The sequence below is a fragment of the Astyanax mexicanus genome, chromosome 21 (assembly GCF_023375975.1).
Source record: "Astyanax mexicanus isolate ESR-SI-001 chromosome 21, AstMex3_surface, whole genome shotgun sequence".
Classification (NCBI taxonomy): Eukaryota; Metazoa; Chordata; class Actinopteri; order Characiformes; family Acestrorhamphidae; genus Astyanax; species Astyanax mexicanus.
In genome coordinates, this window is record NC_064428.1 from 25,892,422 (window position 1) to 25,914,665 (window position 22,244).

At 38.1% G+C, this 22,244-nt stretch overlaps 1 protein-coding gene across 1 annotated transcript; it reads right to left on the reverse strand.

The window, feature by feature from the left end:
* Window positions 1-153: 153 nt before the first annotated feature.
* LOC103032463 (transmembrane protease serine 3) lies at window positions 154-20,658 on the reverse strand. The gene is made up of 13 exons (XM_007251371.4): window positions 19,963-20,658; window positions 18,108-18,387; window positions 16,438-16,560; window positions 13,187-13,303; window positions 12,026-12,149; window positions 9,527-9,655; window positions 9,359-9,405; window positions 8,306-8,471; window positions 7,022-7,191; window positions 6,665-6,760; window positions 4,553-4,680; window positions 3,074-3,223; window positions 154-690 (listed from the first exon to the last, which is right to left on the reverse strand). The coding sequence occupies exons 1-13, from the start codon at window positions 20,032-20,034 to the stop codon at window positions 664-666; spliced, it is 1,629 nt and encodes a 542-aa protein (XP_007251433.3). The 5' UTR covers window positions 20,035-20,658; the 3' UTR covers window positions 154-663.
* Between the last annotated feature and the right edge of the window lie 1,586 nt (window positions 20,659-22,244).

The following is a 22,244-nucleotide window of genomic DNA, read 5'->3' on the forward strand; positions in this document are numbered from 1 at the left end:
AGCTTTATTTTTAAGAGTGTAGATGATTTGATGGGAGGTATAACATAACCTTGACAGATTTACCCACCAAAAAAATGTTTAAAGACGAAGAGAGATTTTTAGATGTTGAAATATGCAAAGTGAAAATTATAAATAGACAAGACACTGTTTTTTCAATTTTAAATCAGATTTTATTAAATTTGGTTGAATATGAAAGTTAAAATGATTTAATTTCTTTAAAAAAACATCTTTATTCTGGGTCATTGAAGGAGTGCTCTCTGAATAAATAGGAGATTTTACAATAAATACACTATTTTATCAACTGCATTGACAGTTTTCAAAACATGGCTTAAAAAAAATACAATTAACATTTGTCTGCCTTTCACTTTGCATGCACTAGGATTGTAAATAAATGTGAAATAGGTAAATAAATATTTTAAATAGCTGATTTGTATATATTATTATTAAACGAAATCTACACAAGAACTATAAATAAAACCATACTATGATTATGAATCATAATAAATGGCTTTACAATGCTATATCTACTCTGTGAATATTAAATGTCAGAAAAAACATACAGCATTGAAAATGTAATTTATGCTTTGCTCTAACAGACTTTTTTTAGGTCCAGTAGCTGAGTCCCACTGGAGCTTCCACAAGTGAATTTGCTTCTGATGATGCTTAGACTGTTTGCTCCGCCTCTTCTTTCTGATGACAAAAGGAAAATTGCAAACTTAATTATGTATAAAGTAGCAAAAACCATGCAGCCTTTTTTTTAAAACATTAGTAAACTGATGTCACTGGACTCTTTTAACGGTGGAAACATGTTCCCTAGAATTACGAATCACAAATCTCCTCTCTATCTGGCAAGTCTGAGTTATGGAGTCTGGGTTTGGTGGTTGCCAGAAAAAAACAGTACCTGCCTGGCTGTATTATGTCAACAGTAAAGTTTGGTGGAGGAGGGATAATGCTACGACATTGTTTTTTGAGGGTGTGTGCACTAGGCCCCCTTAAGAGTTCCAGTGAAGGGAAATCACAATGCTTTCTGTTCCAGCATGACTGTATTCCAATTTGCAACTCACTGAAGAATTTAATTGTCTTAATAAAGACAAATTAAACACCTTTGAGATGAAGAAGAAAGGGGACTGCAAGCCAGCATTGACTCTCTTGTTAAACATTAACATTTTTTCTGGCTTCACAAATGCTCTTCTAGTGCTGGGTGATATACCGGTTCATACAGTGTACCGTTCATCAATTTAGAACCAGTATTCTTTTTTAGAAGCTCAGCTCTGTGGAGCCAATTTATACTCCTGCGTCGAACCTACGCATCGCCGCGTACCCTACACCCTGCCCTATGCCGTAGCTCACGTCCCCCCAACACGTTACTTACTACAGAATCCTTTATTCAGCAAGTGATAAAACTCCCTTAAACTCAATGATATGAGGTGAGCAGTAACTACAGCCCTGTTTAAATATATTAATACTGTAGTTTGAAGGATAATTTTAATACACGCTAAACTAAATGTATTTGTTAACTGGAGAAAGAAGGGAATTGTGGCTGATTTTAATACTGTAATGCCTCTAATGGCTTGAACTATTTCTTAAAAAAGTTTTGTAAAGGAAGTCGTGTTAAAGTTGTTGGTGTATCTCTTTTTAAGGTGTATTGCTTACATTCTTCAGCTGTTTTCTGCCGATGAAGTCTGATTTTTTTTTTAGATGTTGTGTAGTTTTATTTGTGAGACAAAATAAACCCATTAGTAATCAGAGCATTAATTTAAAGGCTTAGTGTTTTATATTAAATGTACTCCTAACAGTACAGTATGTCACATACCTATATAAAAGCCCAGTCATACAAAAAACTGTTAATAAATAATAATAAAAAAATACTGTGAAAAAATACATTGAATCCATCAGAATCTTGAAAAATACTGTGATATGCATTTTTGGTCATACCACCCAGCACTATACTCTTCTAAATGAATGAGCAAAAAATCTTAACATCACCCTCCTTTCCTCCTCTATCCCATTATTTCCCTTTGACCTCCCGTAGGCCCTATCTAAAATGTTGTTTTACCTTTAACTTCTATTACTCTGTGTACATCACTATTGTAAGTTGCTTTGGACAAAAGCATCTGCAAAATATAATGTGATGTAAAATAAAGTCGAAAGAAAGCTTTCTCAGAAGACTAAAAGCTGCTGACATAACTGTATAAAATAGCTCTTTTAGGTGTAATGAGTAAATGTCCAAATACTATTGTCCTTATAGTACATGTTATACATATATTATTATTAGGGATGCATCTAAATGAATGCACTTTCTGCTGAAACTGAACAAACTCATACTATATCTGCAGTGGAGTTTGTCATTCTGGCCACTAGAGGCCACAACTGAGCCTGTTAAGAGTCGAGAGATAACTTGGAACAGCCATAGAGAAACCAAACTGCAGCTGTCGATCACACACACACACACACACACACACACACACACACACACTCATCAGCGATATTTTAGGCCAGCTGGGATGAACACTGACTGACATGATAAATTTGGAAAGAGAGATGCATGAGCAAGAGAAGAAGAATCAATTTCAGCTGCCATCTTCTGACTGACATCAACAACTCACACTCTCTCTGCTTGCATTTGATCAGCCCGGACCCCTGAGATACACCTGTTTATGTGCTCAAACCTCATCCTTCTCTTTTATCTAAGTATAGTTAAGTTCTAAAAGCACACCTGCGAAGGATCTGTCCAGTGTTCTGGCCATGGTCCCTATCAGAGTGCTGCTTCTCTGGTTACTATCTAAAAACTCAGTAACCAGAATCTGGCAACCGTTCTCAGTTTCACAGTTGAGCACCACTGGTGTCTAGGGTTACACAGCCTTAAAGCTTTGTAGCTTTCTTTTTCCCAATCTGGCATCCCAAGTGGCCGCTTCCTATTGGTGTGTCCAAGTTGGAGAATGTTCCAGTGCACTTCAGTTTCTACACACAGCAGTCAGTATCAACCCAGCAGCTTTATCTCAGTGTTTCTTTTTCATTGCACATTAGGGGTGTCAGGTAATTTTGATATATTGAAGTAGAAGCTATTTCTCACCTCCAAGTTTTGCTGGATCCATGGGAGGGCGTAAGTTATGCTGGTGTAAACCCCAAGGCTGTTGGGCTTTTCACAGCCTTGAGACCAGCTTGCTGCTCCCACCAGCTTCCACACTGAGTCTACACAGGCCAGTGGACCACCACTGTCCCCCTGTAAACATCAGAAAATAGAAGAGCAGACGTGAATGTATGTCAAAACAATGGAGCAACAGCACAGCTGGAATTATTAAAACTAAATCAGGTTAAACTGCACCTAAAAAGCAGTTTAGCTCAAATGTGAGAGATATGTTGGGGTTCCACAAGCGCTGCCACTATGATCGGGAGATCTCTGGTTCGAATCCTGTTCATGTAGCTTGCCAATTGGCTACCGGAACCCTGAGAGGGCACAATTGGTCTTGCTCTCTCTGGGTGGGTAGATGGCACTTTTTCCCCACATCACTCCAAAAAGGGATGTTTGCAGCACAAGGCGTCTGTGTGCTGATGTATGAAAACCGAGTCGCTGTGCTTTCCTCCAAGTGCGCTGTGATGCTACTCAGCAATCCTACATCAGCAGCAGCTCAAAAAGAGGCGGTGACTAACTTCACATGTATCTGAGGAGGCATGTTCTAGTCTTCACCCTCCTGGTGTTGGGCATCACCAGTGATAAGGGGAGTCCTAATGAGTGGGTTGGGTAATTGGTTGTGTAAGTTGGGGAGAAAATGGAATAAAATTAAATAAAATAATATATGATATAAAATATATATAAGAGGAATGGTTAAAAGTTGGTTCGGATCAAGGTTGGATCACATTGTAACCACAAACAAAACAAGTTTGTTTGGAACCGGACCAAGACCACCACTTCTAACGGGTCTCGATTCGATTGTTTTAGTCCGAACTGTTTTAGTTTAGTGTGATTACTGTTTTCACTTATGCACCAGGGGTACAAGTGAATCAATCAACACCACCAAATAGTGCTGGTGTAAAAACTTTAACTCTCAGTTGTGCTCTCCTTGGCTGAAAGTAAAGGGAGGTGCACACTTTATTTTGCTAAGTTCAGGCCGCTTTTATTTGTCATATTAAACCAGTCCCCCCTGTCTAATAAGTGGAGTCAGCAAGGAGACAGGGTGGTGAAAGGTTATAAAAAAACTCGTCATGAATGTGAGAGAGAGGTGTGGATTGTATTTTATAATATGTCTGATTGACAGCCAGGGCTTCAGACATGTTTCTCTTTCCAAAATTCAGTTGTCATAACACCACTTAAAATACAAGAACTTAAAATTTTATCAATGTTGGTCTGAACAATATCTTTTACCATTGTCTTAGAACTGAATTTATAATTAATTGGCACATTTTGGAACCTTATCTGTTTTTCGGTAAACACGTTCTTGAACACTGGAATATTACTTGGGCAGTGGAAGATGACGTTATGCAAGAACACAAGTTAACAATACATATATTAAGAAGGACACAGGTTGAGAAACAGCCATGTTCTTGATCATACCAGGCACGTGTTGGCTCCACCCTTCTTGTATCCAGCACAGATGTTCCATGGTGAAAGCCCTGTCCTGCCGCACTGTGTAGTGGTAAGTAGGGGAACCTGTGCTGAGTGCAGAGACACACTCACCTCCCCTACACACAAACACACACATACAAAGATAAATACACAACCTGTACTTCTATAGATCACACTTCCACCTAATCCCTGGGACTTGAAGGAAGGGTTCAGTAGAACCCCTATAAAAACAGGGTTTATAGATATTATACATCTAGTACTCATTTATGATCAAATTTAGGGCTGTCTACATGTATCTTAATTTTTTTGAAAAATCTGAGTTTTTGGAGCTTTTTGTTAAAACACTTTTTGCCAAACATTCACACAAAGCAATCCAGACTGTTCTCATACAGAGTTCCCCAATGGTGGAACAAACTACCTTCCACTACCAGATCAGGAGAATCTCTCGCTATCTTTAAGAAACTCCTGAAGACAGAGCTCTTCAAAGAGCACTTACTCTCCTAACACCTCTAACTAACTACCTTCTACTACCAGATCAGGAGAATCTCTCACTATCTTTAATAAACTCCTGAAGACAGAGCTCTTCAAAGAGCTCTTACTCTCTTAACACCTCTAACTAACTACCTTCAACTACCTGATCAGGAGAATCTCTCACTATCTTTAATAAACTCCTGAAGACAGAGCTCTTCAAAGAGCACTTACTCTCCTAACACCTCTAACACACTAACTACTTCTAACCTCATTTCCTTCTTCCCCTCCTTCACTTCTCTTTCCCTTTATTTCCCTTTGACCTCCTTTAAGCCCTATCTAAAAATGGGTTATCTAAATTCCTATTACTTTTATACTTCATTATTGTAAGTCGCTTTGGACAAAAGCGTCTGCCAAATGTAATGTAATGTAATGTAATGTAATGTAATGTAATGTAATGATGACATCACAATGCAAGCATCAGTGTTTCCCGCAGAAAAGTCCTGTTACAATCATTACTGTTATGTTGAGTCATCGTATGGACATTAACTTTTTGCTGTTTTAGATATTAATTATTGTGTTTACTTAGTAAGGTGAGCCTATAAATGAGACAGTATGTTGACTGTTTTAAAATGTTTATATTCCAATTATAACAATATCTTAATATTCTTAATAATTAATGTAATTAATAATAATGTATTTTTTCTTTACAAAAGTACAATGTTGAGGACTTTAGTGGCAGAAAATATGAGACAAAAGACCTAATAAATATTAGCGATGCGATTCTACCAGTAATAGTAGAAGGCTTGTGAATCACAGCCTTGTGTTTTTAATGAATTGGCCAAAAATGGCTTTATATTGAGGCTTCAGATTGTGGCTGCTGCGTCAAAAAAAACAAAAAATGACAGTGGCTGAATAATAGGCCTGTGGCTGATTTCAAATACAATACTTATTTTTTCTGCAAAGGTCACAAAACTGCAATATCTACACACAGATTCCTGATTTTGACATGAATAAATGTAAAATACTGTTTTACTTCAAATGTACAGTGTATCATAAAAGTGAATACACCACTCCCATGCTGTAGCTCAGTTTCTGGGTGTTGGAAATCTTCTTGTAGCCTTGGTCAAATTCATGTAGTACAACAATTCGTCTTTTAAGATCCTCAGAGAGTTATTTGCCATGAGGTGCTATGTTGGAACTTTCAGCGACCAGTATATGAGAGCGTGAGAGCAGTACTAGAAAAAAAAAACACCTGCTCCCTATGCACACCTGAGACCTAGTAACACTAACGAGTCACATGACATTTTGAAGGGAATGTGACAAGCGCTGCTCATTTAGGTTTGTAGTCTCTTAGGGGTGTACTTACTTTTGGTGCCAGTGGTTTAGACATTAATAACTGTATATTGAGTTATTTTGTGGAAATAAAAAATGTACACTGTTATATAAGCTGCACACAGACTATTTTTCATTGTGTCAAAGTGTAATTTTGTCAGTGTTTTCCCATGAAAAATACTTAAATTAAATATCTGCAGAAATGTGAGAGGTGTACTCACTTTTGCGATACATTGTATCAAGCCATATTTATAATGCCCACTCAACTAGTGATTAAAAATTAAAAAATCAGCTCACCCCCACTTTCTGTAGCCCCCCAGCCTGATATCCAGCACATGGATCCAGGTGTAAAAGTTTCCCCGTAGTTGGGCAGACAGATGGGCTGCACCTGACCTGAGAGGGAAGAAGTCAGTAGTTTAATATGGATTTGGAAAAGGATTTTTAATAAAAGCTCCTTTAGGTGTAACGTGTTGGTGTCTCAACACTTTTTCTTTATATAGTGCACTAGAGTCTACTTTAGATTGCTGTAAATCATTAGAAAATTAAAAGAACACTTGTCCCACAATGTACCACATAATCAAATCATTCCACACCACACTAATTAAAGCTCGGGAATGAGAGTTTAATGAGGTTAGAAAAGATAAGCAGACTCACCGCTGAACGTGAGCGCCTGTGTTAGCTTGATGAGAGCAATATCGTATTTATATTGCTCTGGGTGATATGAGCCGTGGTAGAAGATCTTGGAGACGGAGAGATCACTCGCCCCACTCACAGGCTGGTCTATGAGGCCCACACGCACTGACCATAAAGCTGGATTAGTGAAGCTACATCAGAGAGAGAGAGAGAAGAGATAAATGAAACCGTGATTCACTCTATTGTTGCTGTGTTGTACATCTACATTGAGGCCAATTCCTTTATTTCTGCTGTAGACTGAAAAAAATGTGGGTTTGACATTAAAAGATGAACTCAAAATAAAAGATCAAAACATTTCAGTTTTTTTATTTCCAGATATTTACATCTGGATCTGATACGCAGTTCAGAACATAGCACCTTTTTTTCTGAACCCACCAATTTTTCCTGTGAGCAAAAGTATTGCAACATGTGACTGTATATCTAAGTGCTAAATATATAAGCTCAGTTTCAGAATTGGGTTTTGCCTGTGCAGACTGTGCATTTACAGTAAGAGAAGTAACCAACATGAAAAACAAGCAGTTGTGAAGCTAAGGGGAAATCAGAGCCATTGCACAAATATTGTCCATATTCAGTACAACTGTTAAAATGCCCTGAAGAAGAAAGTCATCGCTGGTGTACTAAGTAACAGATGGTAAATAGGTAGAGCAAGAAAAAACACAGCAGTTGATGACAGAAACATTGTGTGTTCTGTAAAGAAAGCAAAACATCTATTAATGTCATTACCAGCTTAAAAATCATGACTTTGTCCTATATATGTTGACCAGTATAGCCAGCATGAGCAATTTGGTTGACCACCAGTATTACCATCATTAGAATTATACCAGTGCTGGTTGACCAGCCATAATATGACCAAGCCGATATGACCAACATGGTCAAAATGGCCTTGCTGACACAACCCAGCTGATCCATCAAACTCACATGGAAACATACACTATGCTGCTTGGAATCTAAGCTTTTTAACAGCTAGCTTACTGGATGACCAGTTTAACATTTAAAGATCAGCTTAGACAGTGTTAAACCATCAACATGTAACTAGTGTAAACTTAACTTAACCTAAACTTAACTAAACTTAACCTAAATTCTAAAACTATATACCTTTTTTATATGGTGAGTTTGACTGGAATGTTCAAGCTTATCATAATGATTAGATACAGCTAATTTTAGAATACAGTTATTGATATCGATGTTACTATAGATAGAAAACAGATATATGGGATTGTCTTTGTGTGTACGTCCACAGCTCACCCAAATACGCAGTGTGCAGCAGTGACTATCCACTGGTTGGTTATGAGCGATCCACCACACAGGTACTGGTTCTGGTACTGCAAGCTAACCTGCCAGGGATTCTGCCCAGGAGCAGATACATTTCCCCCAGCGATTCGGCTCTTCAGACCCGGTCTGGTTCCACACTCTACAAAAACATCACAATACCATTAAACACAAACAAACACACACGTTTTCTATTGAAAATAACTGCGTTTAAGGTGTAGTAAAGCAAGTTTTATCATTTTAGCAACCAATTGCTAACAAGTAATGGAAGCTTAAGCATCCATTTATATATACAGCTAAACTGATAAATAAATTGATCTCGATTTTTGGCTCTGATATAGTGATATATGTTGTCTACAAACATAAACACAAGTAAGGACAAGGCTTCAAGCGTTTTTCTACTACTGTTGTTTGCTCTATAGCTACATAGAAAGCTAGCCAACATGATTTTGACCATTTTGTCTAGTTAGCCATGTAGTTACATAGCAAATTTGCCCATGTCATGTCAACACTAAAAGCCCTAAACCCACTCATAAGGACTCCCTCCCCCATCACTAGTGATACCCCAACACCAGGAGGGTGAAGACTAGAACATGCCTCCTCTGATACATGTGAAGTCAGTCACCGCCTATTTTCATACTGCTGCCGATGCAACTTTGCCGAGAGCCAGCTTGCTCTGAGAAAAGTGCAGTAAATCGGTTCCGATACATCAGCTAACAGATGCCTCGTGCTAATCTACATCACCCTTTGGAGTGATGAGGGGAGAGAGCACCATCTATCCACTGAGATTGAGCCCTCAGGGCTCTGGTAGCTGATGGCAAGCTACATGAACAGGATTGGAACCGGCGATCTCCCGATCATAGTGGGAGCTCTTTGCCCGCTGGACCACGGGAAGCCTACCCGACAATGATTGTTTTGGACTAATCTTTAGGACTGTAGGACTGACAGACAAAATCTGAAATAAATTTGTAAAATCATACAGGCAACTTATGCACACCCATGCACAAGTAATAAATAAGCATAGCTCACCTATACATTTAAGTGCTGTGATCAGCCCAGACCTGCACTGAACCTTCCTAAAAAAAAAACAGATTGATTTAATGAAACACATTGTTACATACACACATTTGATCAATTAAGACGGGTGCTATAAAGAGCTATGGAAACAGTTGATACCGTTGATGTATACAGACTTACTTGAGGTAGAAGCTGCTGTGGACTTTGTAGTTGGGCCGAAGGGTCAGAAAGCCAGGCCCGAGTGCCACTAGCTTCTTCTGGAAGGCCGATTCCACAGAAGATATGGGGATTGAAGAGGAATTCACATAGCTGTAGGGAGAGAAATAGGATTAGTACAACACATTGATTACAGGTACAAAATGTCTTAATGTTTCAATTCATCACCCAGCCCGGATAAAAATTCACACCCCACTTAGGGGGTTGTTTCAGTACCCCATGTTGATGATTAGAGGCCCTATGGTAGACCCTGCTTAAGGTGTGTCACGATGCTCATTCCTATCTTACACCCCGTAAACAGCCTAGTATCACACCTTGTGCCCGCACCATTAAAAGAACATCAGAGTTTAGGAATAAAACTACGTGGGCGTTGGGCGTGTTGGTCTGGAAGTATTTTGGCGGCAAAAAATACTTGAACCTAGACAACAGTCACTCGTCAGAGTCTATTCCAATTGGTGTGCATACACCCCGCTTGTTAAACACACACACATAGGCTCTGCAAACCCGATTTTTAACTCAACAATAAACAGAATAAAGAATAAAATAACATTTTAGAAGGTCAGTATCCTCTGCTGAGATGCACAAAAGCGCCACACTGTTAAGATTCAAACGAGCCAAAGTCAGAGCACACCTGCCTCCTAAAGGTAATGACAAGTGACACATCAATTTGTTTATTTCACGTTAAAATTAAGATCAAGTATTTGAACAGGATAAGCTAAAATAAGGCACTTTGAAAACAAAACAATTAGAAATTAATTGGCAAAGGCATTAGAAAACAAACAATTATGATTAAGAAGAAATAAAATAATTCAGAATTAAAAGGATAACATGGACAGGCTAAAATTTAAAGCAGTTAAATAAAAATGTATATTTATATAAATAACAAACACAAATAAAAAAATATGAAAGTAAGTACTTAAAAATAGCACTAAGATATAAAGAAAATGAATGACAGAAATAAAATGAAAGGATGAAATAAAATAAATAATAAAAATGTCTAAAAATAAAAACTGAGACTAAAGGTGGTTAGAAAGTAAAAGTTCAAAATGATTTAGTGACACCATTGAGCTGAGTTTTAGTTTCCTGTAGTGAATTCCAGCTTGTTTTCTCAGTTCACTAAAAAGTCTTAGAGCCTGACAGGTGATCCAGTCAGTAGATGTGTATCTGTATTCGTCAGTTTATTTGTAGCATCACTACATTTGAGTTGGAATTCTGTCAATATGACTGGGATGAGAAATATTAAATAATAACAATTATAAAAATATTAATTGTATAATCAGACTTGATTCATCATTAAGTATGAAAAAAATGAGGAAATGCCGAATGCTCTTTCTCCTTTCTCTCCAGAGCTCTTTAGTCTGAGCACTGTCTGAAGCACCTTAATCAATCCAGACACTGAGGTTAACTAGCTGGGATTCAAGAAACTGCTACCAGGAACCCACAAGAACCTCAGTGCCTGATTGCAGAGTAAAAGCAATGAGCCGAGACTGCAGTCAATGTGGAAATAAATGGGAAAAAGATACAAGGAGGAGAGGCCTGCCCGTGGTTAAAATGAACATCTTGACCTACTTGTGGCGCGAGAGTATTTGCTGCGATGATTTTCCCCTTCATTTAATAGCAGACTGATTTTAATAGGATTAACTAAGCAGTTAATGGGGGTGCTGGATAGAAAGAGAAACATATTACACCCACACACGGTGGGAAGGCTGAGAAAAGACACACACACACACACACACACACACATAGAAACCTATACACCCACAATAAAGCACAGGACAAGCAGAAAGTATGGAACAAATCTGTGATGCATTAAATAGAATCTTTGTTCAGATCGAGACCATCAGGTGTCCTTAAAAAGCACATAAAAAGAAATATCAATAGCAAACTAATTAGATCAGGGTTGGCAATTAAGTTTGGCTTCGGGCCAGATATTTTTGCCATTACGGGATGGAGTGCTACAGATTAGTAGCTCTCCAGCCCAGAGGGTTGTTGAACCCAACTGCAGAACAGTTGATCTCAAAGCAGGTAAACCCATGAAAAAATAAAAATAAATAAAAATAAAAACACCGCTCCTCAAGCGGGATTGAACCCATGTCGTCAGGGAAGCGGTCCCATACACTACCGCTGCCCTGGCTAATAAATTGGGACGTGTCTGGGAAAAAATGCCCTTATAAGGAGCCCAAGAATAGGCCGAAACTAAAGTCACGCCGAGCGCCCGAGAGACAGGGGAGGTGTGTAAACAAAAGTTAGCCAGAGGAGCATTTTATTTTTATTTTTTTCATTATCGTTCATTATAGTTCAAACAACCTCAGGGGCCAGATGTTTTATGGCTATTGCCGACCCCTGAACTACATCTGTGGGCAACTGGGCAGCAGGATACAACCATGCTTACCAACCACATCTAATCTCGCTAGAGGGCCTGTATATTTAGGCCTGAAAATAGAGCAGTGATTGATTTTGTACCTGCTGTAGCCGAGCTGTTTGCAGGCAGAAAAGCCTAGACCGGAGGACCAGCTCTCCCAGCACACAGACCTCCATACACCCTTACTGCGGATCTGCAGGACGGAGCGCTTCCCACTCAACCGCACTGAGAGAGAAAGAGACAGTGATTATCATTATTAATTTGATGTGTACAAATAACATTGACAGTATTCTTTAGGGTGTACAACAGGGTTCAATACGTGGCCTACTCCTGTGTTTAACAAATGAATGCATGGGTAATTTTGGGTTGAGTTTAGGATTAAGGTGATTTAAACATTTTTATAATACAAGAATAAGAGACCACTTAAAAGTGAGGAGTTCCTCTGCTTTTACCAAATTGAAAAAGAAGATGGATGATCACAAACCATCAAACTAAGCTGAACTGCTTGAACTTTTGCACCAGGAGTGGCATAAAGATATTCAAAAGCAGTGTGTAAGACGCTTGAAAAATGTGATTACAAACCAGGGTTTTTCCACCAAATATTGATTTCTGAACTCTTAAAATGTTCTGAATATTATCTTGTTTTCTTTGCATTTTTTGAGGTCTGAAAGCTCTGCATCTTTTTTGTTTTGTTTATTTCACTCATTTTTATTTTCTGCAAAAAATGCTTTAAATGACAATATTTTTATTTGGAATTTGGGAGAAATGTTGTCCGTAGTTTATAGAATAAAACAACAAAGGTATTTTTACTCAAACATATACCTATACATAGCAAAATCAGAGAAACTGATTCAGAAACTGAAGTGATCTCTTATTTTTTTTCCAGAGCTGTACATACCAATACACTATATGGACACCTGGTAATTGATTATTTAATACCTTTGGTTTCAGAAAATACACAAAGAGTTTATCTTGCTTTTGTTGGAGTAACAGTCTCTACTGCTAATGGAAGATTAATTTCTAGATTTTTGTGTACTGTTGTGAAAATTTGATTGGACTAAACAAACGTGTTAGTGAGGTCAGGAAGTTGTATATTCACAACCCCAATTCTTCCTGAGCTCCACAACTCATTCCAAAGTTCAGGGCTGTGTATAGAATATAGAATATATATTGTATAGAAACAGTGTATCACATTGTACCAACTGTTATTACATATAATATGTTTTTATAATTTTTTTGTGTGTGTATGTGTGAATATTTACCACAGTTGAGTTCATCTTCTCCCTGTCCACAGTCTTTGACCCCATCACAAAGGGCGGATGTTCTGATACACCGAGCTGAAGACGTGCAGTGGAACTTTCCAGAACAGCTCAGGCCCACTGTCAACAGAAAAAAATTCCAATTAGTCAGTTTACTGCTTAGCTTAGCTTGGCTACTGTCTTTCTACTGTCTCTCTACTTCAGCTAGATGTGTGAGAACAAACTTATGGTGTTTTCACACCAGCACAATTTGGTCCAAATATTTTGTATGTGAAAATAGTGATTGCACTCGGGTGCAGATAAAAATAACCAGACCAAGACCAGCTAGAGGAGGTGGTCTCAGTCCAGTCCCAAACGAAATCTGGAGCAGTTCACTTGTGGTGTGAACGTGATGATCTGGTCCTGATCCAACCCAGCTATCAAATAAATTCCTTTCATTCAAGCTAAACTGTTGATAAGGTGCAGTTTCATCTGATATATTAGCCAGATATGGCTAATTACCATAGCTATGAACAAACATTGTTTCTGCTGATCCAGGCTGTTTACACGCGAGGTGTGTGCTGCGTTTACTACTCGCAGCTGTACATCTGGCTGCACGTCCTATGAAAGAGCAGCAGCACGTTTTCTGTGTTCTGTGTTAAAGCAGCTTTACACTGCGCAGATATATATATGCATTGAAACACCGAATCTTCTTGCTATATTTATTTTCTTGCTCTCGCGCCAGACAGCTCTGACCAATCAGAGGAGAGAATGTGCTCACATGGTTTATTGGTGTGTATTTTGGTGCGTTTCGGTTTATGCCTGTGTGAAACCAAACCAGAGTGAGAAAACGCTCCAAGTAAAAAAACTTATCAACTGATCCAAACCAGAGAAACCAACCACAGGTGTGAAAACGCCCTTAGAGACAGAACCAATCATAATCTTCCTTTTCAGCTTCAAACCCTGTGACAGTGCAGAGCATCTACCACTCTGGCTTTAATGATAATGTAGTTTTGGAACGATACCTAACATTTTTATCATTGTAACGATTAACGATGCAGCACATAAAAACAACTACTGAGTAAAAGTATTAAACATATTGTAAATACAGTATGTAGTGAAGTTTAAGTGGAAGTAGGAGAAAAAAAATAATACTCCTGTAGATACAGATACAGCATTTTAGTACTTAAGTACAGTCAGTGTTGGGAAGTAACGGATTACATGTAACGGCGTTACGTAATCAGATTACAAATTATAGGTAACTGTAATCCGTTACAGTTACTGCTTCAGTAAATGGTAATCAGATTACAGTTACTCTGCTAAAATTAAAGGATTACATTGCGGTACTTTCCTATTTTTGCTCTTCCAACACTGACAAAGCGCAAATAACATTTTGCGGTGAAATCGCTCTGATATGACAGGGAACTGTCTGCCCCTCCTCCCGTCTCGCTGCACACACACACACAGGGAGGAGGGGCAGACAGCGGCTCCGCACACAACGAGACGAAATTAACTGACATTTTGGTCAACGAATAAAAACGAGACGAAAATATTTGGCAGGAACGAAATCCAATCAGAACTGATTTAGTTCTGTGAAAGGAAGGGACCAGTTAAGAAGAGATCCAATCACTGCTACTTTAGCGAAGGTGGCGCCGCGCGCTCAGTTACAAACCCGGGAATTAACCTGTCGATACTTACGGAGCTCGACTGGAAGTTAACTCGTTCAGCAGGGAGAGAGAGAGGGGAGAGGCGACGTCGCGAAAAACAAGATAACGTGTAAACCGCGTGGAGCGACTCAATCTCCGGTAAAAACACCACAATTCAGCTTCTGCAGACCAGAGTCACACAGATCTCCATGCAGAGATCCGCGTTTTAATACTGATGTTATTTCATGAGCTGATGGTGTGTTTAACTCAGCAGTGCACTAAAACACAGAACTGATACAGAACCCACTCATTAAGATCAGATCATCTGCTTAGTCTCACAGTGGGAAAGATATAGCTAGTGTTAAAGCAGCAGCAGGTCAGAAAGAAACTCAATAATATAACCAAAATAAAACAATAAAATAAGTGAATCTATGAACCCAAAAGTCTGTGTAAATTCCTTACAGCACTTTCTCATAAGTTTCTCACTTTAACTCATGAAGTACATCCTGAGAGCATCTCTACAGCACAGTGTGTGAATGTGTGTTTCTAGATCATTTAAAAGCTGTTTTTGCATCTACAACGCTGTTCAAACTATAATTTAACTATTCAGATGTTTTATGACCTGATTTCTAGAGCAAAATGCTTTAAATGTAAAATATATATAGTCACACACCTACAATAATAATAATATACATTAAATCATATAAAAAATATATTTCACTTTCAAACATTAACAATATTACTCAAGTGGTTATTAAACGTTTCATTTCGTATAAGTGTATAGTTAATAATTCAAGGGAACTGATGAAAAATGCATTTACATTTACACCCTTTTACAGTTTAGTCGACTAAATTTACTGTAATTTTAGTCGACTATATTCTTATGACATTAAGTCGACTAAAACTAAAAACATTTCAGATGACTAAATTGTGACTAAAACTAAATGCTATTTTCGTCACAAGACTATGACTAAGACTAAATCAAAATTTGTTGTCAAAATTAACACTGGTGGCAAACCTGCAAATAGATAACTTACAGTTGTTGTTACATTGTTTGGTTTTAAATGGTTTTATTATCAATTTATAGAAGTGTTTCATAAAATTGTTTGATGAAATGGTTTCATAAGTATTTTTATAGAGTGACTGAAAAGGCTGTTTTATTTGTTTATCTATTTGTTAACTGGAAAGAAAAATAAAATAATAATATGCGATATGTGGTTGCTACATTCATTCAGGCTTAAAAAAATGACAATATTTAAAGTAATCCAAAGTAATCAGATTACGTTACTCACTTGAAGTAATGTAACTGATTACGTTACAAATTACATTTTGAGTGATGTAATCAGTAATCTGTAAGGGATTACATTTTAAAAGTAACCTTCCCAACACTGAGTACAGTAGTGAAGTAATTCAACTATACATCTCTGATACTAAACAGCAATCGTGTTGCCTTATCTTAGCCTGCTCCTGAAGTGCAGGATCATGCTACTTAATCACAGGCCTTAGCTCATGAAATATTTCTGCTTAAGACACTTAAGACGTCTTTCAACAGGAAGGCAAGACACTTAGAGTGCACACACACACACACACACACACACACAAACACACACATACAAAGTGTAAACTCACCTCCCAGACCAATGGCTAGAATCACACTCACAGCTATTAGCACACAAATGGTTATCAGCAGGGCCAGCAACCTGCGAGGGATGTAGGGCCAACACAGAGACGTAGCGTCTGTCAGGTCTTCTCCTTTTTGCGCAAAGAGAGAGAAAGAGAGATAGAGAGGAAGAGGAGACAGAGAATAAAATCCATCTGATAACAGATCAGAGCTCAGGCACTGATAAGAGAACACTTAACACTAAAACAGACATTGTCCACTGCTGTTTTAGGTTGGCTAAGTAAGTTAAGTACGTTATATAAGACTAAAGCCAAGTACTGTAATTTCCGGGCTATTTATCACACCTGAATTTAAGCTGTAATTACTCATTTTATAAAGAAAAAATAATTTGTACATATACAGAATGCACCTGACTATAAGCCGCAGTTGTCCACATTAAATAATGCTTTCAAAAATACAGTAGCCTACCAGGAAAAGTCACAAGAGTGAAGTTGTAAAATTACGAGAATAAAGCTGAAATATTAAAAGGGAAAAGTAGTCCAGATTTTGCTGTAGAGGCGTCGCTACCGGTAGCCTAGCCTATATTGCTCCTGCTTCCCCGCCTTGAGATGCTTCCATGTCGGGAGAGCACACGGTGTGGTAGCCTTTGGAAATCTGTTGCTGGATAGTGGATATTTTGACACTGTTTTACACTGTTTTTGCCAGACTTGAGCAAAAGTTGCTCTTGCATGCCGCTGGTTTTGGTGAATTATTTCTCGCCATTTTTCATCCAAGCCTTCCTTTCAGCTTGGAGCATTATTTTAAATGCATGATTCACACTGATGCCGAATAGCTGCAAATACTTTGCTGCCCTGATGAGATTAATCTACAGGCTTGTTTTATTGGAAACAGTTTGGATGAGTAAAGCATTTTTGTTTATTTACAGTAAGTTTATATTTTCAGTGTTTTGATTAAAGTGGTGTGTTTTGCCGGCATAAAGCCTGTTAGCCTGTAAACAAAAAAAACCTATATTGGCCACACCATTAAATAAGCCGCAGTGTTTAAAGTGTGTGAAAAAAGTGCCTTATTGCCCAGAAATTGCTGATGAAGTTACCTTAGGGGATGTCTTAAGAAAACACCCACGCCTGTATAAGTTATGAGATGATATCTTGTGAGCAAAGAGTAACTTAAACACTTAATTGCATAGGTATTATAAATGCCATGGGTTAATTTTCACATATCTGAATGTATTATTTGAGATATTTATGAAAATCTTTTAGACTTAGTGATAATATAGACTTATAATGGGAGTATGTTACCTCAGAATCAGGTTTAAACTGATTTTAACCAGCTTTAACCAGTTTGTCACTGTCACTGTGCTAATGTTCAGTATCTCTTTCTCTCTCTGCTTCTGTATTACTAGAGTTGTCACAATCTATATAATTTATACTTAAAATCTAAGTATTTTATCTGTTTATGTAGTCAATATTAAATATTAAATATTTACTTTACAAGCACTTTAAATGCTGGGATACAAAAACTTACAAGGCTTCATTTAACACTACCTATATATGTATAACTTTATGTGCTATTGGTCCCTGTGGTAAACCCTTCTAAAGAATAACATGCTTTTAAAAAATCCGACAACACCTTAAGACCTACAGTATAAGACAAATCTAAAGAAGTTTACTCTACATACCATGTATGAAGGGCTGCACTTTGATAACGGACATCCTGGAGCTGTGTGGGGTCTGGATGGAGTGTATTTTGTAGATGGGGAGCGGAGCGGTCGCATTGTCCGGCCAGCCAACAGGCACATTTGGATGCTGGGTGCTGGGGTCAAAGAGGGGTGGGAGTCTGGAGCTCTTTGGAGTGCTGAAAGGGCTCACGTTAAAAATTGTGGGGGTCTCGATCGTGGGGAGATCTTCCTCACTTTCCGTTTCTGCCTCAGCATGGCCCGAGTCTGCATCATCCTCAGTCTAGAGTGTGTGCATGTGTGTAAATGAAGAAGAGAAACAAAACATTTACTATCATCAAGTAACAGAGTTTTCACCATAGATTGCCTAGTGTCCTGTAAAATTCCATATTCCGATATGGAATATATTTCTAACAATCACCACATACGACCACATGATGACTCATGGTATAGCTGCCTAAATGCATGTTGGGGAGCAGCTTAGGATAAATTAAAGATATTAAAAGATCATATATTTCAGCTTATCAGTCACGAGTACTGATTCAACTGTGGTCATTTGTGAGGTTTTAGAGTAATGATGTTTTGGTTGAAGTTTTGGATGAGTTTTAGTGAATGTTCTACCAGGAGACTCAAATGATGTGTCATCTCACATGTATTTAAAAGACCTCTACTCACACATATTTTGCTGACTTTCTGAGGCTGCTTACATTAAATGTCTCTGCTCTATTAATTAATTTTGAAGATACAAAAAGTATTTTGTACAAACTAGTAAATTAACTTACAGACATGTTTTGGGCACCCTTCCTACAAGACAGTTAGCCTTTTTTTACAGACAATGTTTCCATACTGGCTACTAGAAAATGACTAATATAAATTACCGCTTTTTTACAGATATTTTTGGACACCCCTCCTGCTAAAAAAATACTTTAAAAAAAAACTTTTTTTACAGCTATTTTCTGGCAGCCCTGCTGCTAGAAAATTAACATTTTTTTACAGACATTTTGGACACCCCTCCTGCTAGAAAATGACCACCTTTTCCAGGCATTTTTTGGGCAGCCCTCCTGCTAGAAAATGACCACTTTTTTAATTGTTTTTTTTTTTTGGGCAGCCATTCTGCTAAACATTACCACTTTTTTACAGACATTTTTGGACACCCCTCCAGCTAGAAAATGACCACTTTTTTACAGGTTTTTTGGGCAGCCCTCCTGTGAGAAAATGACCACTTTTTTACAGTTTTTTTTTTGGGCAGCCATCCTGCTAAAAATGACCACTTTTTTACAGATATTTTGGGCAGGAAAACTTTTTACATCTATTTTCTGCTAGAAAATGACCACTTTTTTACAGTTTTTTTGGGCACCCCTGCTGCTAGAAAATGACCACCTTTTCCAGGCATTTTTTGGGCAGCCCTCCTGCTAGAAAATTACCACTTTTTCCAGGTATGTTTGGCACCCCATGCAACAAAACATATTTGACATTATTTTACATTATATATATAGTTTGTTAGTAACTAATATATTTTCTTACAGTTATTTATTTATTTTGCTGTTTTATAATTATAGTAAATTATGTATAATTACAGAAATGTCTTTTTTTTCATTAAAATACCTCAGCCATCCAAAAGCTGTTGAATAATAGCTTTCTGTTTTACATTCATACAGAAAAAATTATCATAAAACCATATGACACATTTCATCAAACTGTGCAGGATGTTTGCCGCTTTAGGATGGTTTTCTTGAATAAAACAGGCAAATAGGATTTTTTTTACTGTGTTAAATGTAACATTTATTACTATGTCACCATCTTTTCATAATCATAATGTGTCTTACAAGGGAAAAATATATTAGGAGAACAATCTTACCTTGTCCACAGTGTTCTCTGCTTCTGTAGCAGGCTCCTCACCCTCTCCAGCTTTCCTCTCAGGGGAAGACATTACTTCCCTATCATCTCTTCATCTCTGCATCTCAGTGGAACAGGCTGTCCATGCAGAGACTACAAAAAGTCCAGAGTGACTCCAGGAAATTGAGTGAGGAAGAGGATGATGAAGAACTGGAGAGGAGCGGTGGTGAAAAAGCACGACTGATTGACACAAATCAAGAAATCAGCAACTGAAAGAGCTGCTGATTCTGACTGCCTCCAGTCAGTTGAACATGTAGATGGAACGGCTGAGGCTGATTAATTTGACACAGATCTGCTCGGCCTGGATCCTGAAGAATGCTGGATGAGAAGCTCAATGAGAAGCAGGAATAATATCACAAATAATGACTATAAATATATGTTAAAAAATGTATATTCCACTTTATGCAATTAGAGTTACAGCTAAAGGTTCTTTATACTAACCAGGTCAACCAGTCTTTCTGAATGACTCAACAGCCCTCTCTCTCTCTCTCTCTCTCTCTCTCTCTCTCTCCACCGCACCTCCACTCTGACACAATAAGACACCTGATCAGGTGAGCATTCTGTCGTGCCGCTACAGCTGTGGATCAGATCTCCTGCAGTGTGTCTCCTTGAGTGCTAACGTTACAGCACAGCAATCACAGAGGGAGGGGGGACAGCAGCCTACTGCCAGGTAAAAGAGGTCATGCATGAAAAGGTCAGGAGGCCTCAGGTCACCAGCCTACCGCATGTTTACTCTTTTAAAACTTTACTTAGATCTCTATAGAGCCACTTAAACAATGCAGGTAATTGTGTTGCTGTAATATTTTATTAATATCTCATTCAAAAAAGTATTGAACGGAGCACCTTCATTCCAGAGAACACCGTTCTTCCACTGCTCCACAGGTCAGTTCTGGGAGGCTTTATATCCATCTGTCCCAGTGCTGGCAGTAGACATGGTGCCAAAATGTTAATTCATAGAATTTGAGGATTCAGAAATCAATATTTGGTGGAATAACCCTGGTTTTTAAACACAGTTTTCATGCAGTTTGATATATTCTCCTCCACCAGTCGTACACACTGCTTTTGAATAACTTTATGCCACTCCTGGTGCAAAAATTCAAGCAGTTCAGCTTGGTTTGATGGCTTGTGATCATCCATCTTCCTCTTGATTATATTCCAGATATTTATATATCCATAGCATCTCTAAAAAGTTTCTATAGTCAGACAGACTGATTGTGTACACATGGAGAAGATTCAAGACCCTTATTGCCCTGGGGTAGCCAAACAAAGAATAAAGTGTGCAAGAATAAAGTGTGTAATAAACTGAAGGCCTTTTTCACATTGCCTAATGCTAATGTTCATGAGTCAACCATCACGGAAGCATTGTACAATGGTGTGCACGGAGAGGTTACAAAGAGAAAGCTGTTTTTCAAAAATACATTTGAATCTGAATCTGAATCTCACACGGAAAAAACAGAAAGCTTGTGGAAAGATGAATCTAGATTAATCTAGAAATTATTCTAGAAAATAGATTATTTAAAATGTTTTGTTTATGTGAAAAGCATTTGGTTTGAAGAAACGAAACTGCTGCATTCAAGCTTAAAAATTTTATCCTACTATAGTAGTTCCATGGTTTGGGGCACCTACACTGCCTCTAGGTGGGAATGGCTTGGCCATGATTGATGAAGCAATAAATAATGAATTATACCAGCAAATTCTGAGGGAGAATGTCAGGACATCTGTCTGAGGTCTGAATTTTAAGAGAATGTGAGTCATGCAGCAAGACATTGACCCTAAGTGCAGTCTACCAAAGAATGGTTAAACAAGAATAAAGTTAATGTTTTAAAATGGCCAAATTAACACTCTGACCTTCCAATAGAAATGTCAAGGAAGGATCTAAAGCAGCAGTTAATGGGAAGAAACCCCCAAATATAACAGAACTTATGCTGTTTTTGACACAGGAATGGGCTAAAATTTTCCTTGTTTATTTATTCAGGGTTAGGACTGACTGTCTGTGCCCAACAATACACCTATAACAAACACACTGGCCCAGATTCTGCCTGCTGCAGATGGTTTTTCCAGTGTTGAGAGTCTATATTAGGAACGATGACGTGTACTAGTGTGATGTTACACAGACAGTGGGTCATTACATTAAGGGTTAATTAGCGAGGTTATTGGAGAAGCCTGCATTCTCTGCACTTCTCTGTCTTACTTTCATACCTAGAGAACCATTGCTACACCTAGTTCACCTTCCATTAACTGGCC

Excerpts from the sequence above, each read along its gene's own strand:
- LOC103032463 (XM_007251371.4), bottom strand. The coding sequence starts at position 20,034 with ATGTCTTCCCCTGAGAGGAAAGCTGGAGAGGGTGAGGAGCCTGCTACA. Across the intron at positions 16,561-18,107 it reads AGTGCAGCCCTTCATACATG|GAGAAGACCTGACAGACGCT; the intron begins GTATGTAGAGTA and ends TTGCGCAAAAAG. Across the intron at positions 7,192-8,305 it reads GCTGCACACTGCGTATTTGG|CTTCACTAATCCAGCTTTAT; the intron begins GTGAGCTGTGGA and ends TCTCTGATGTAG.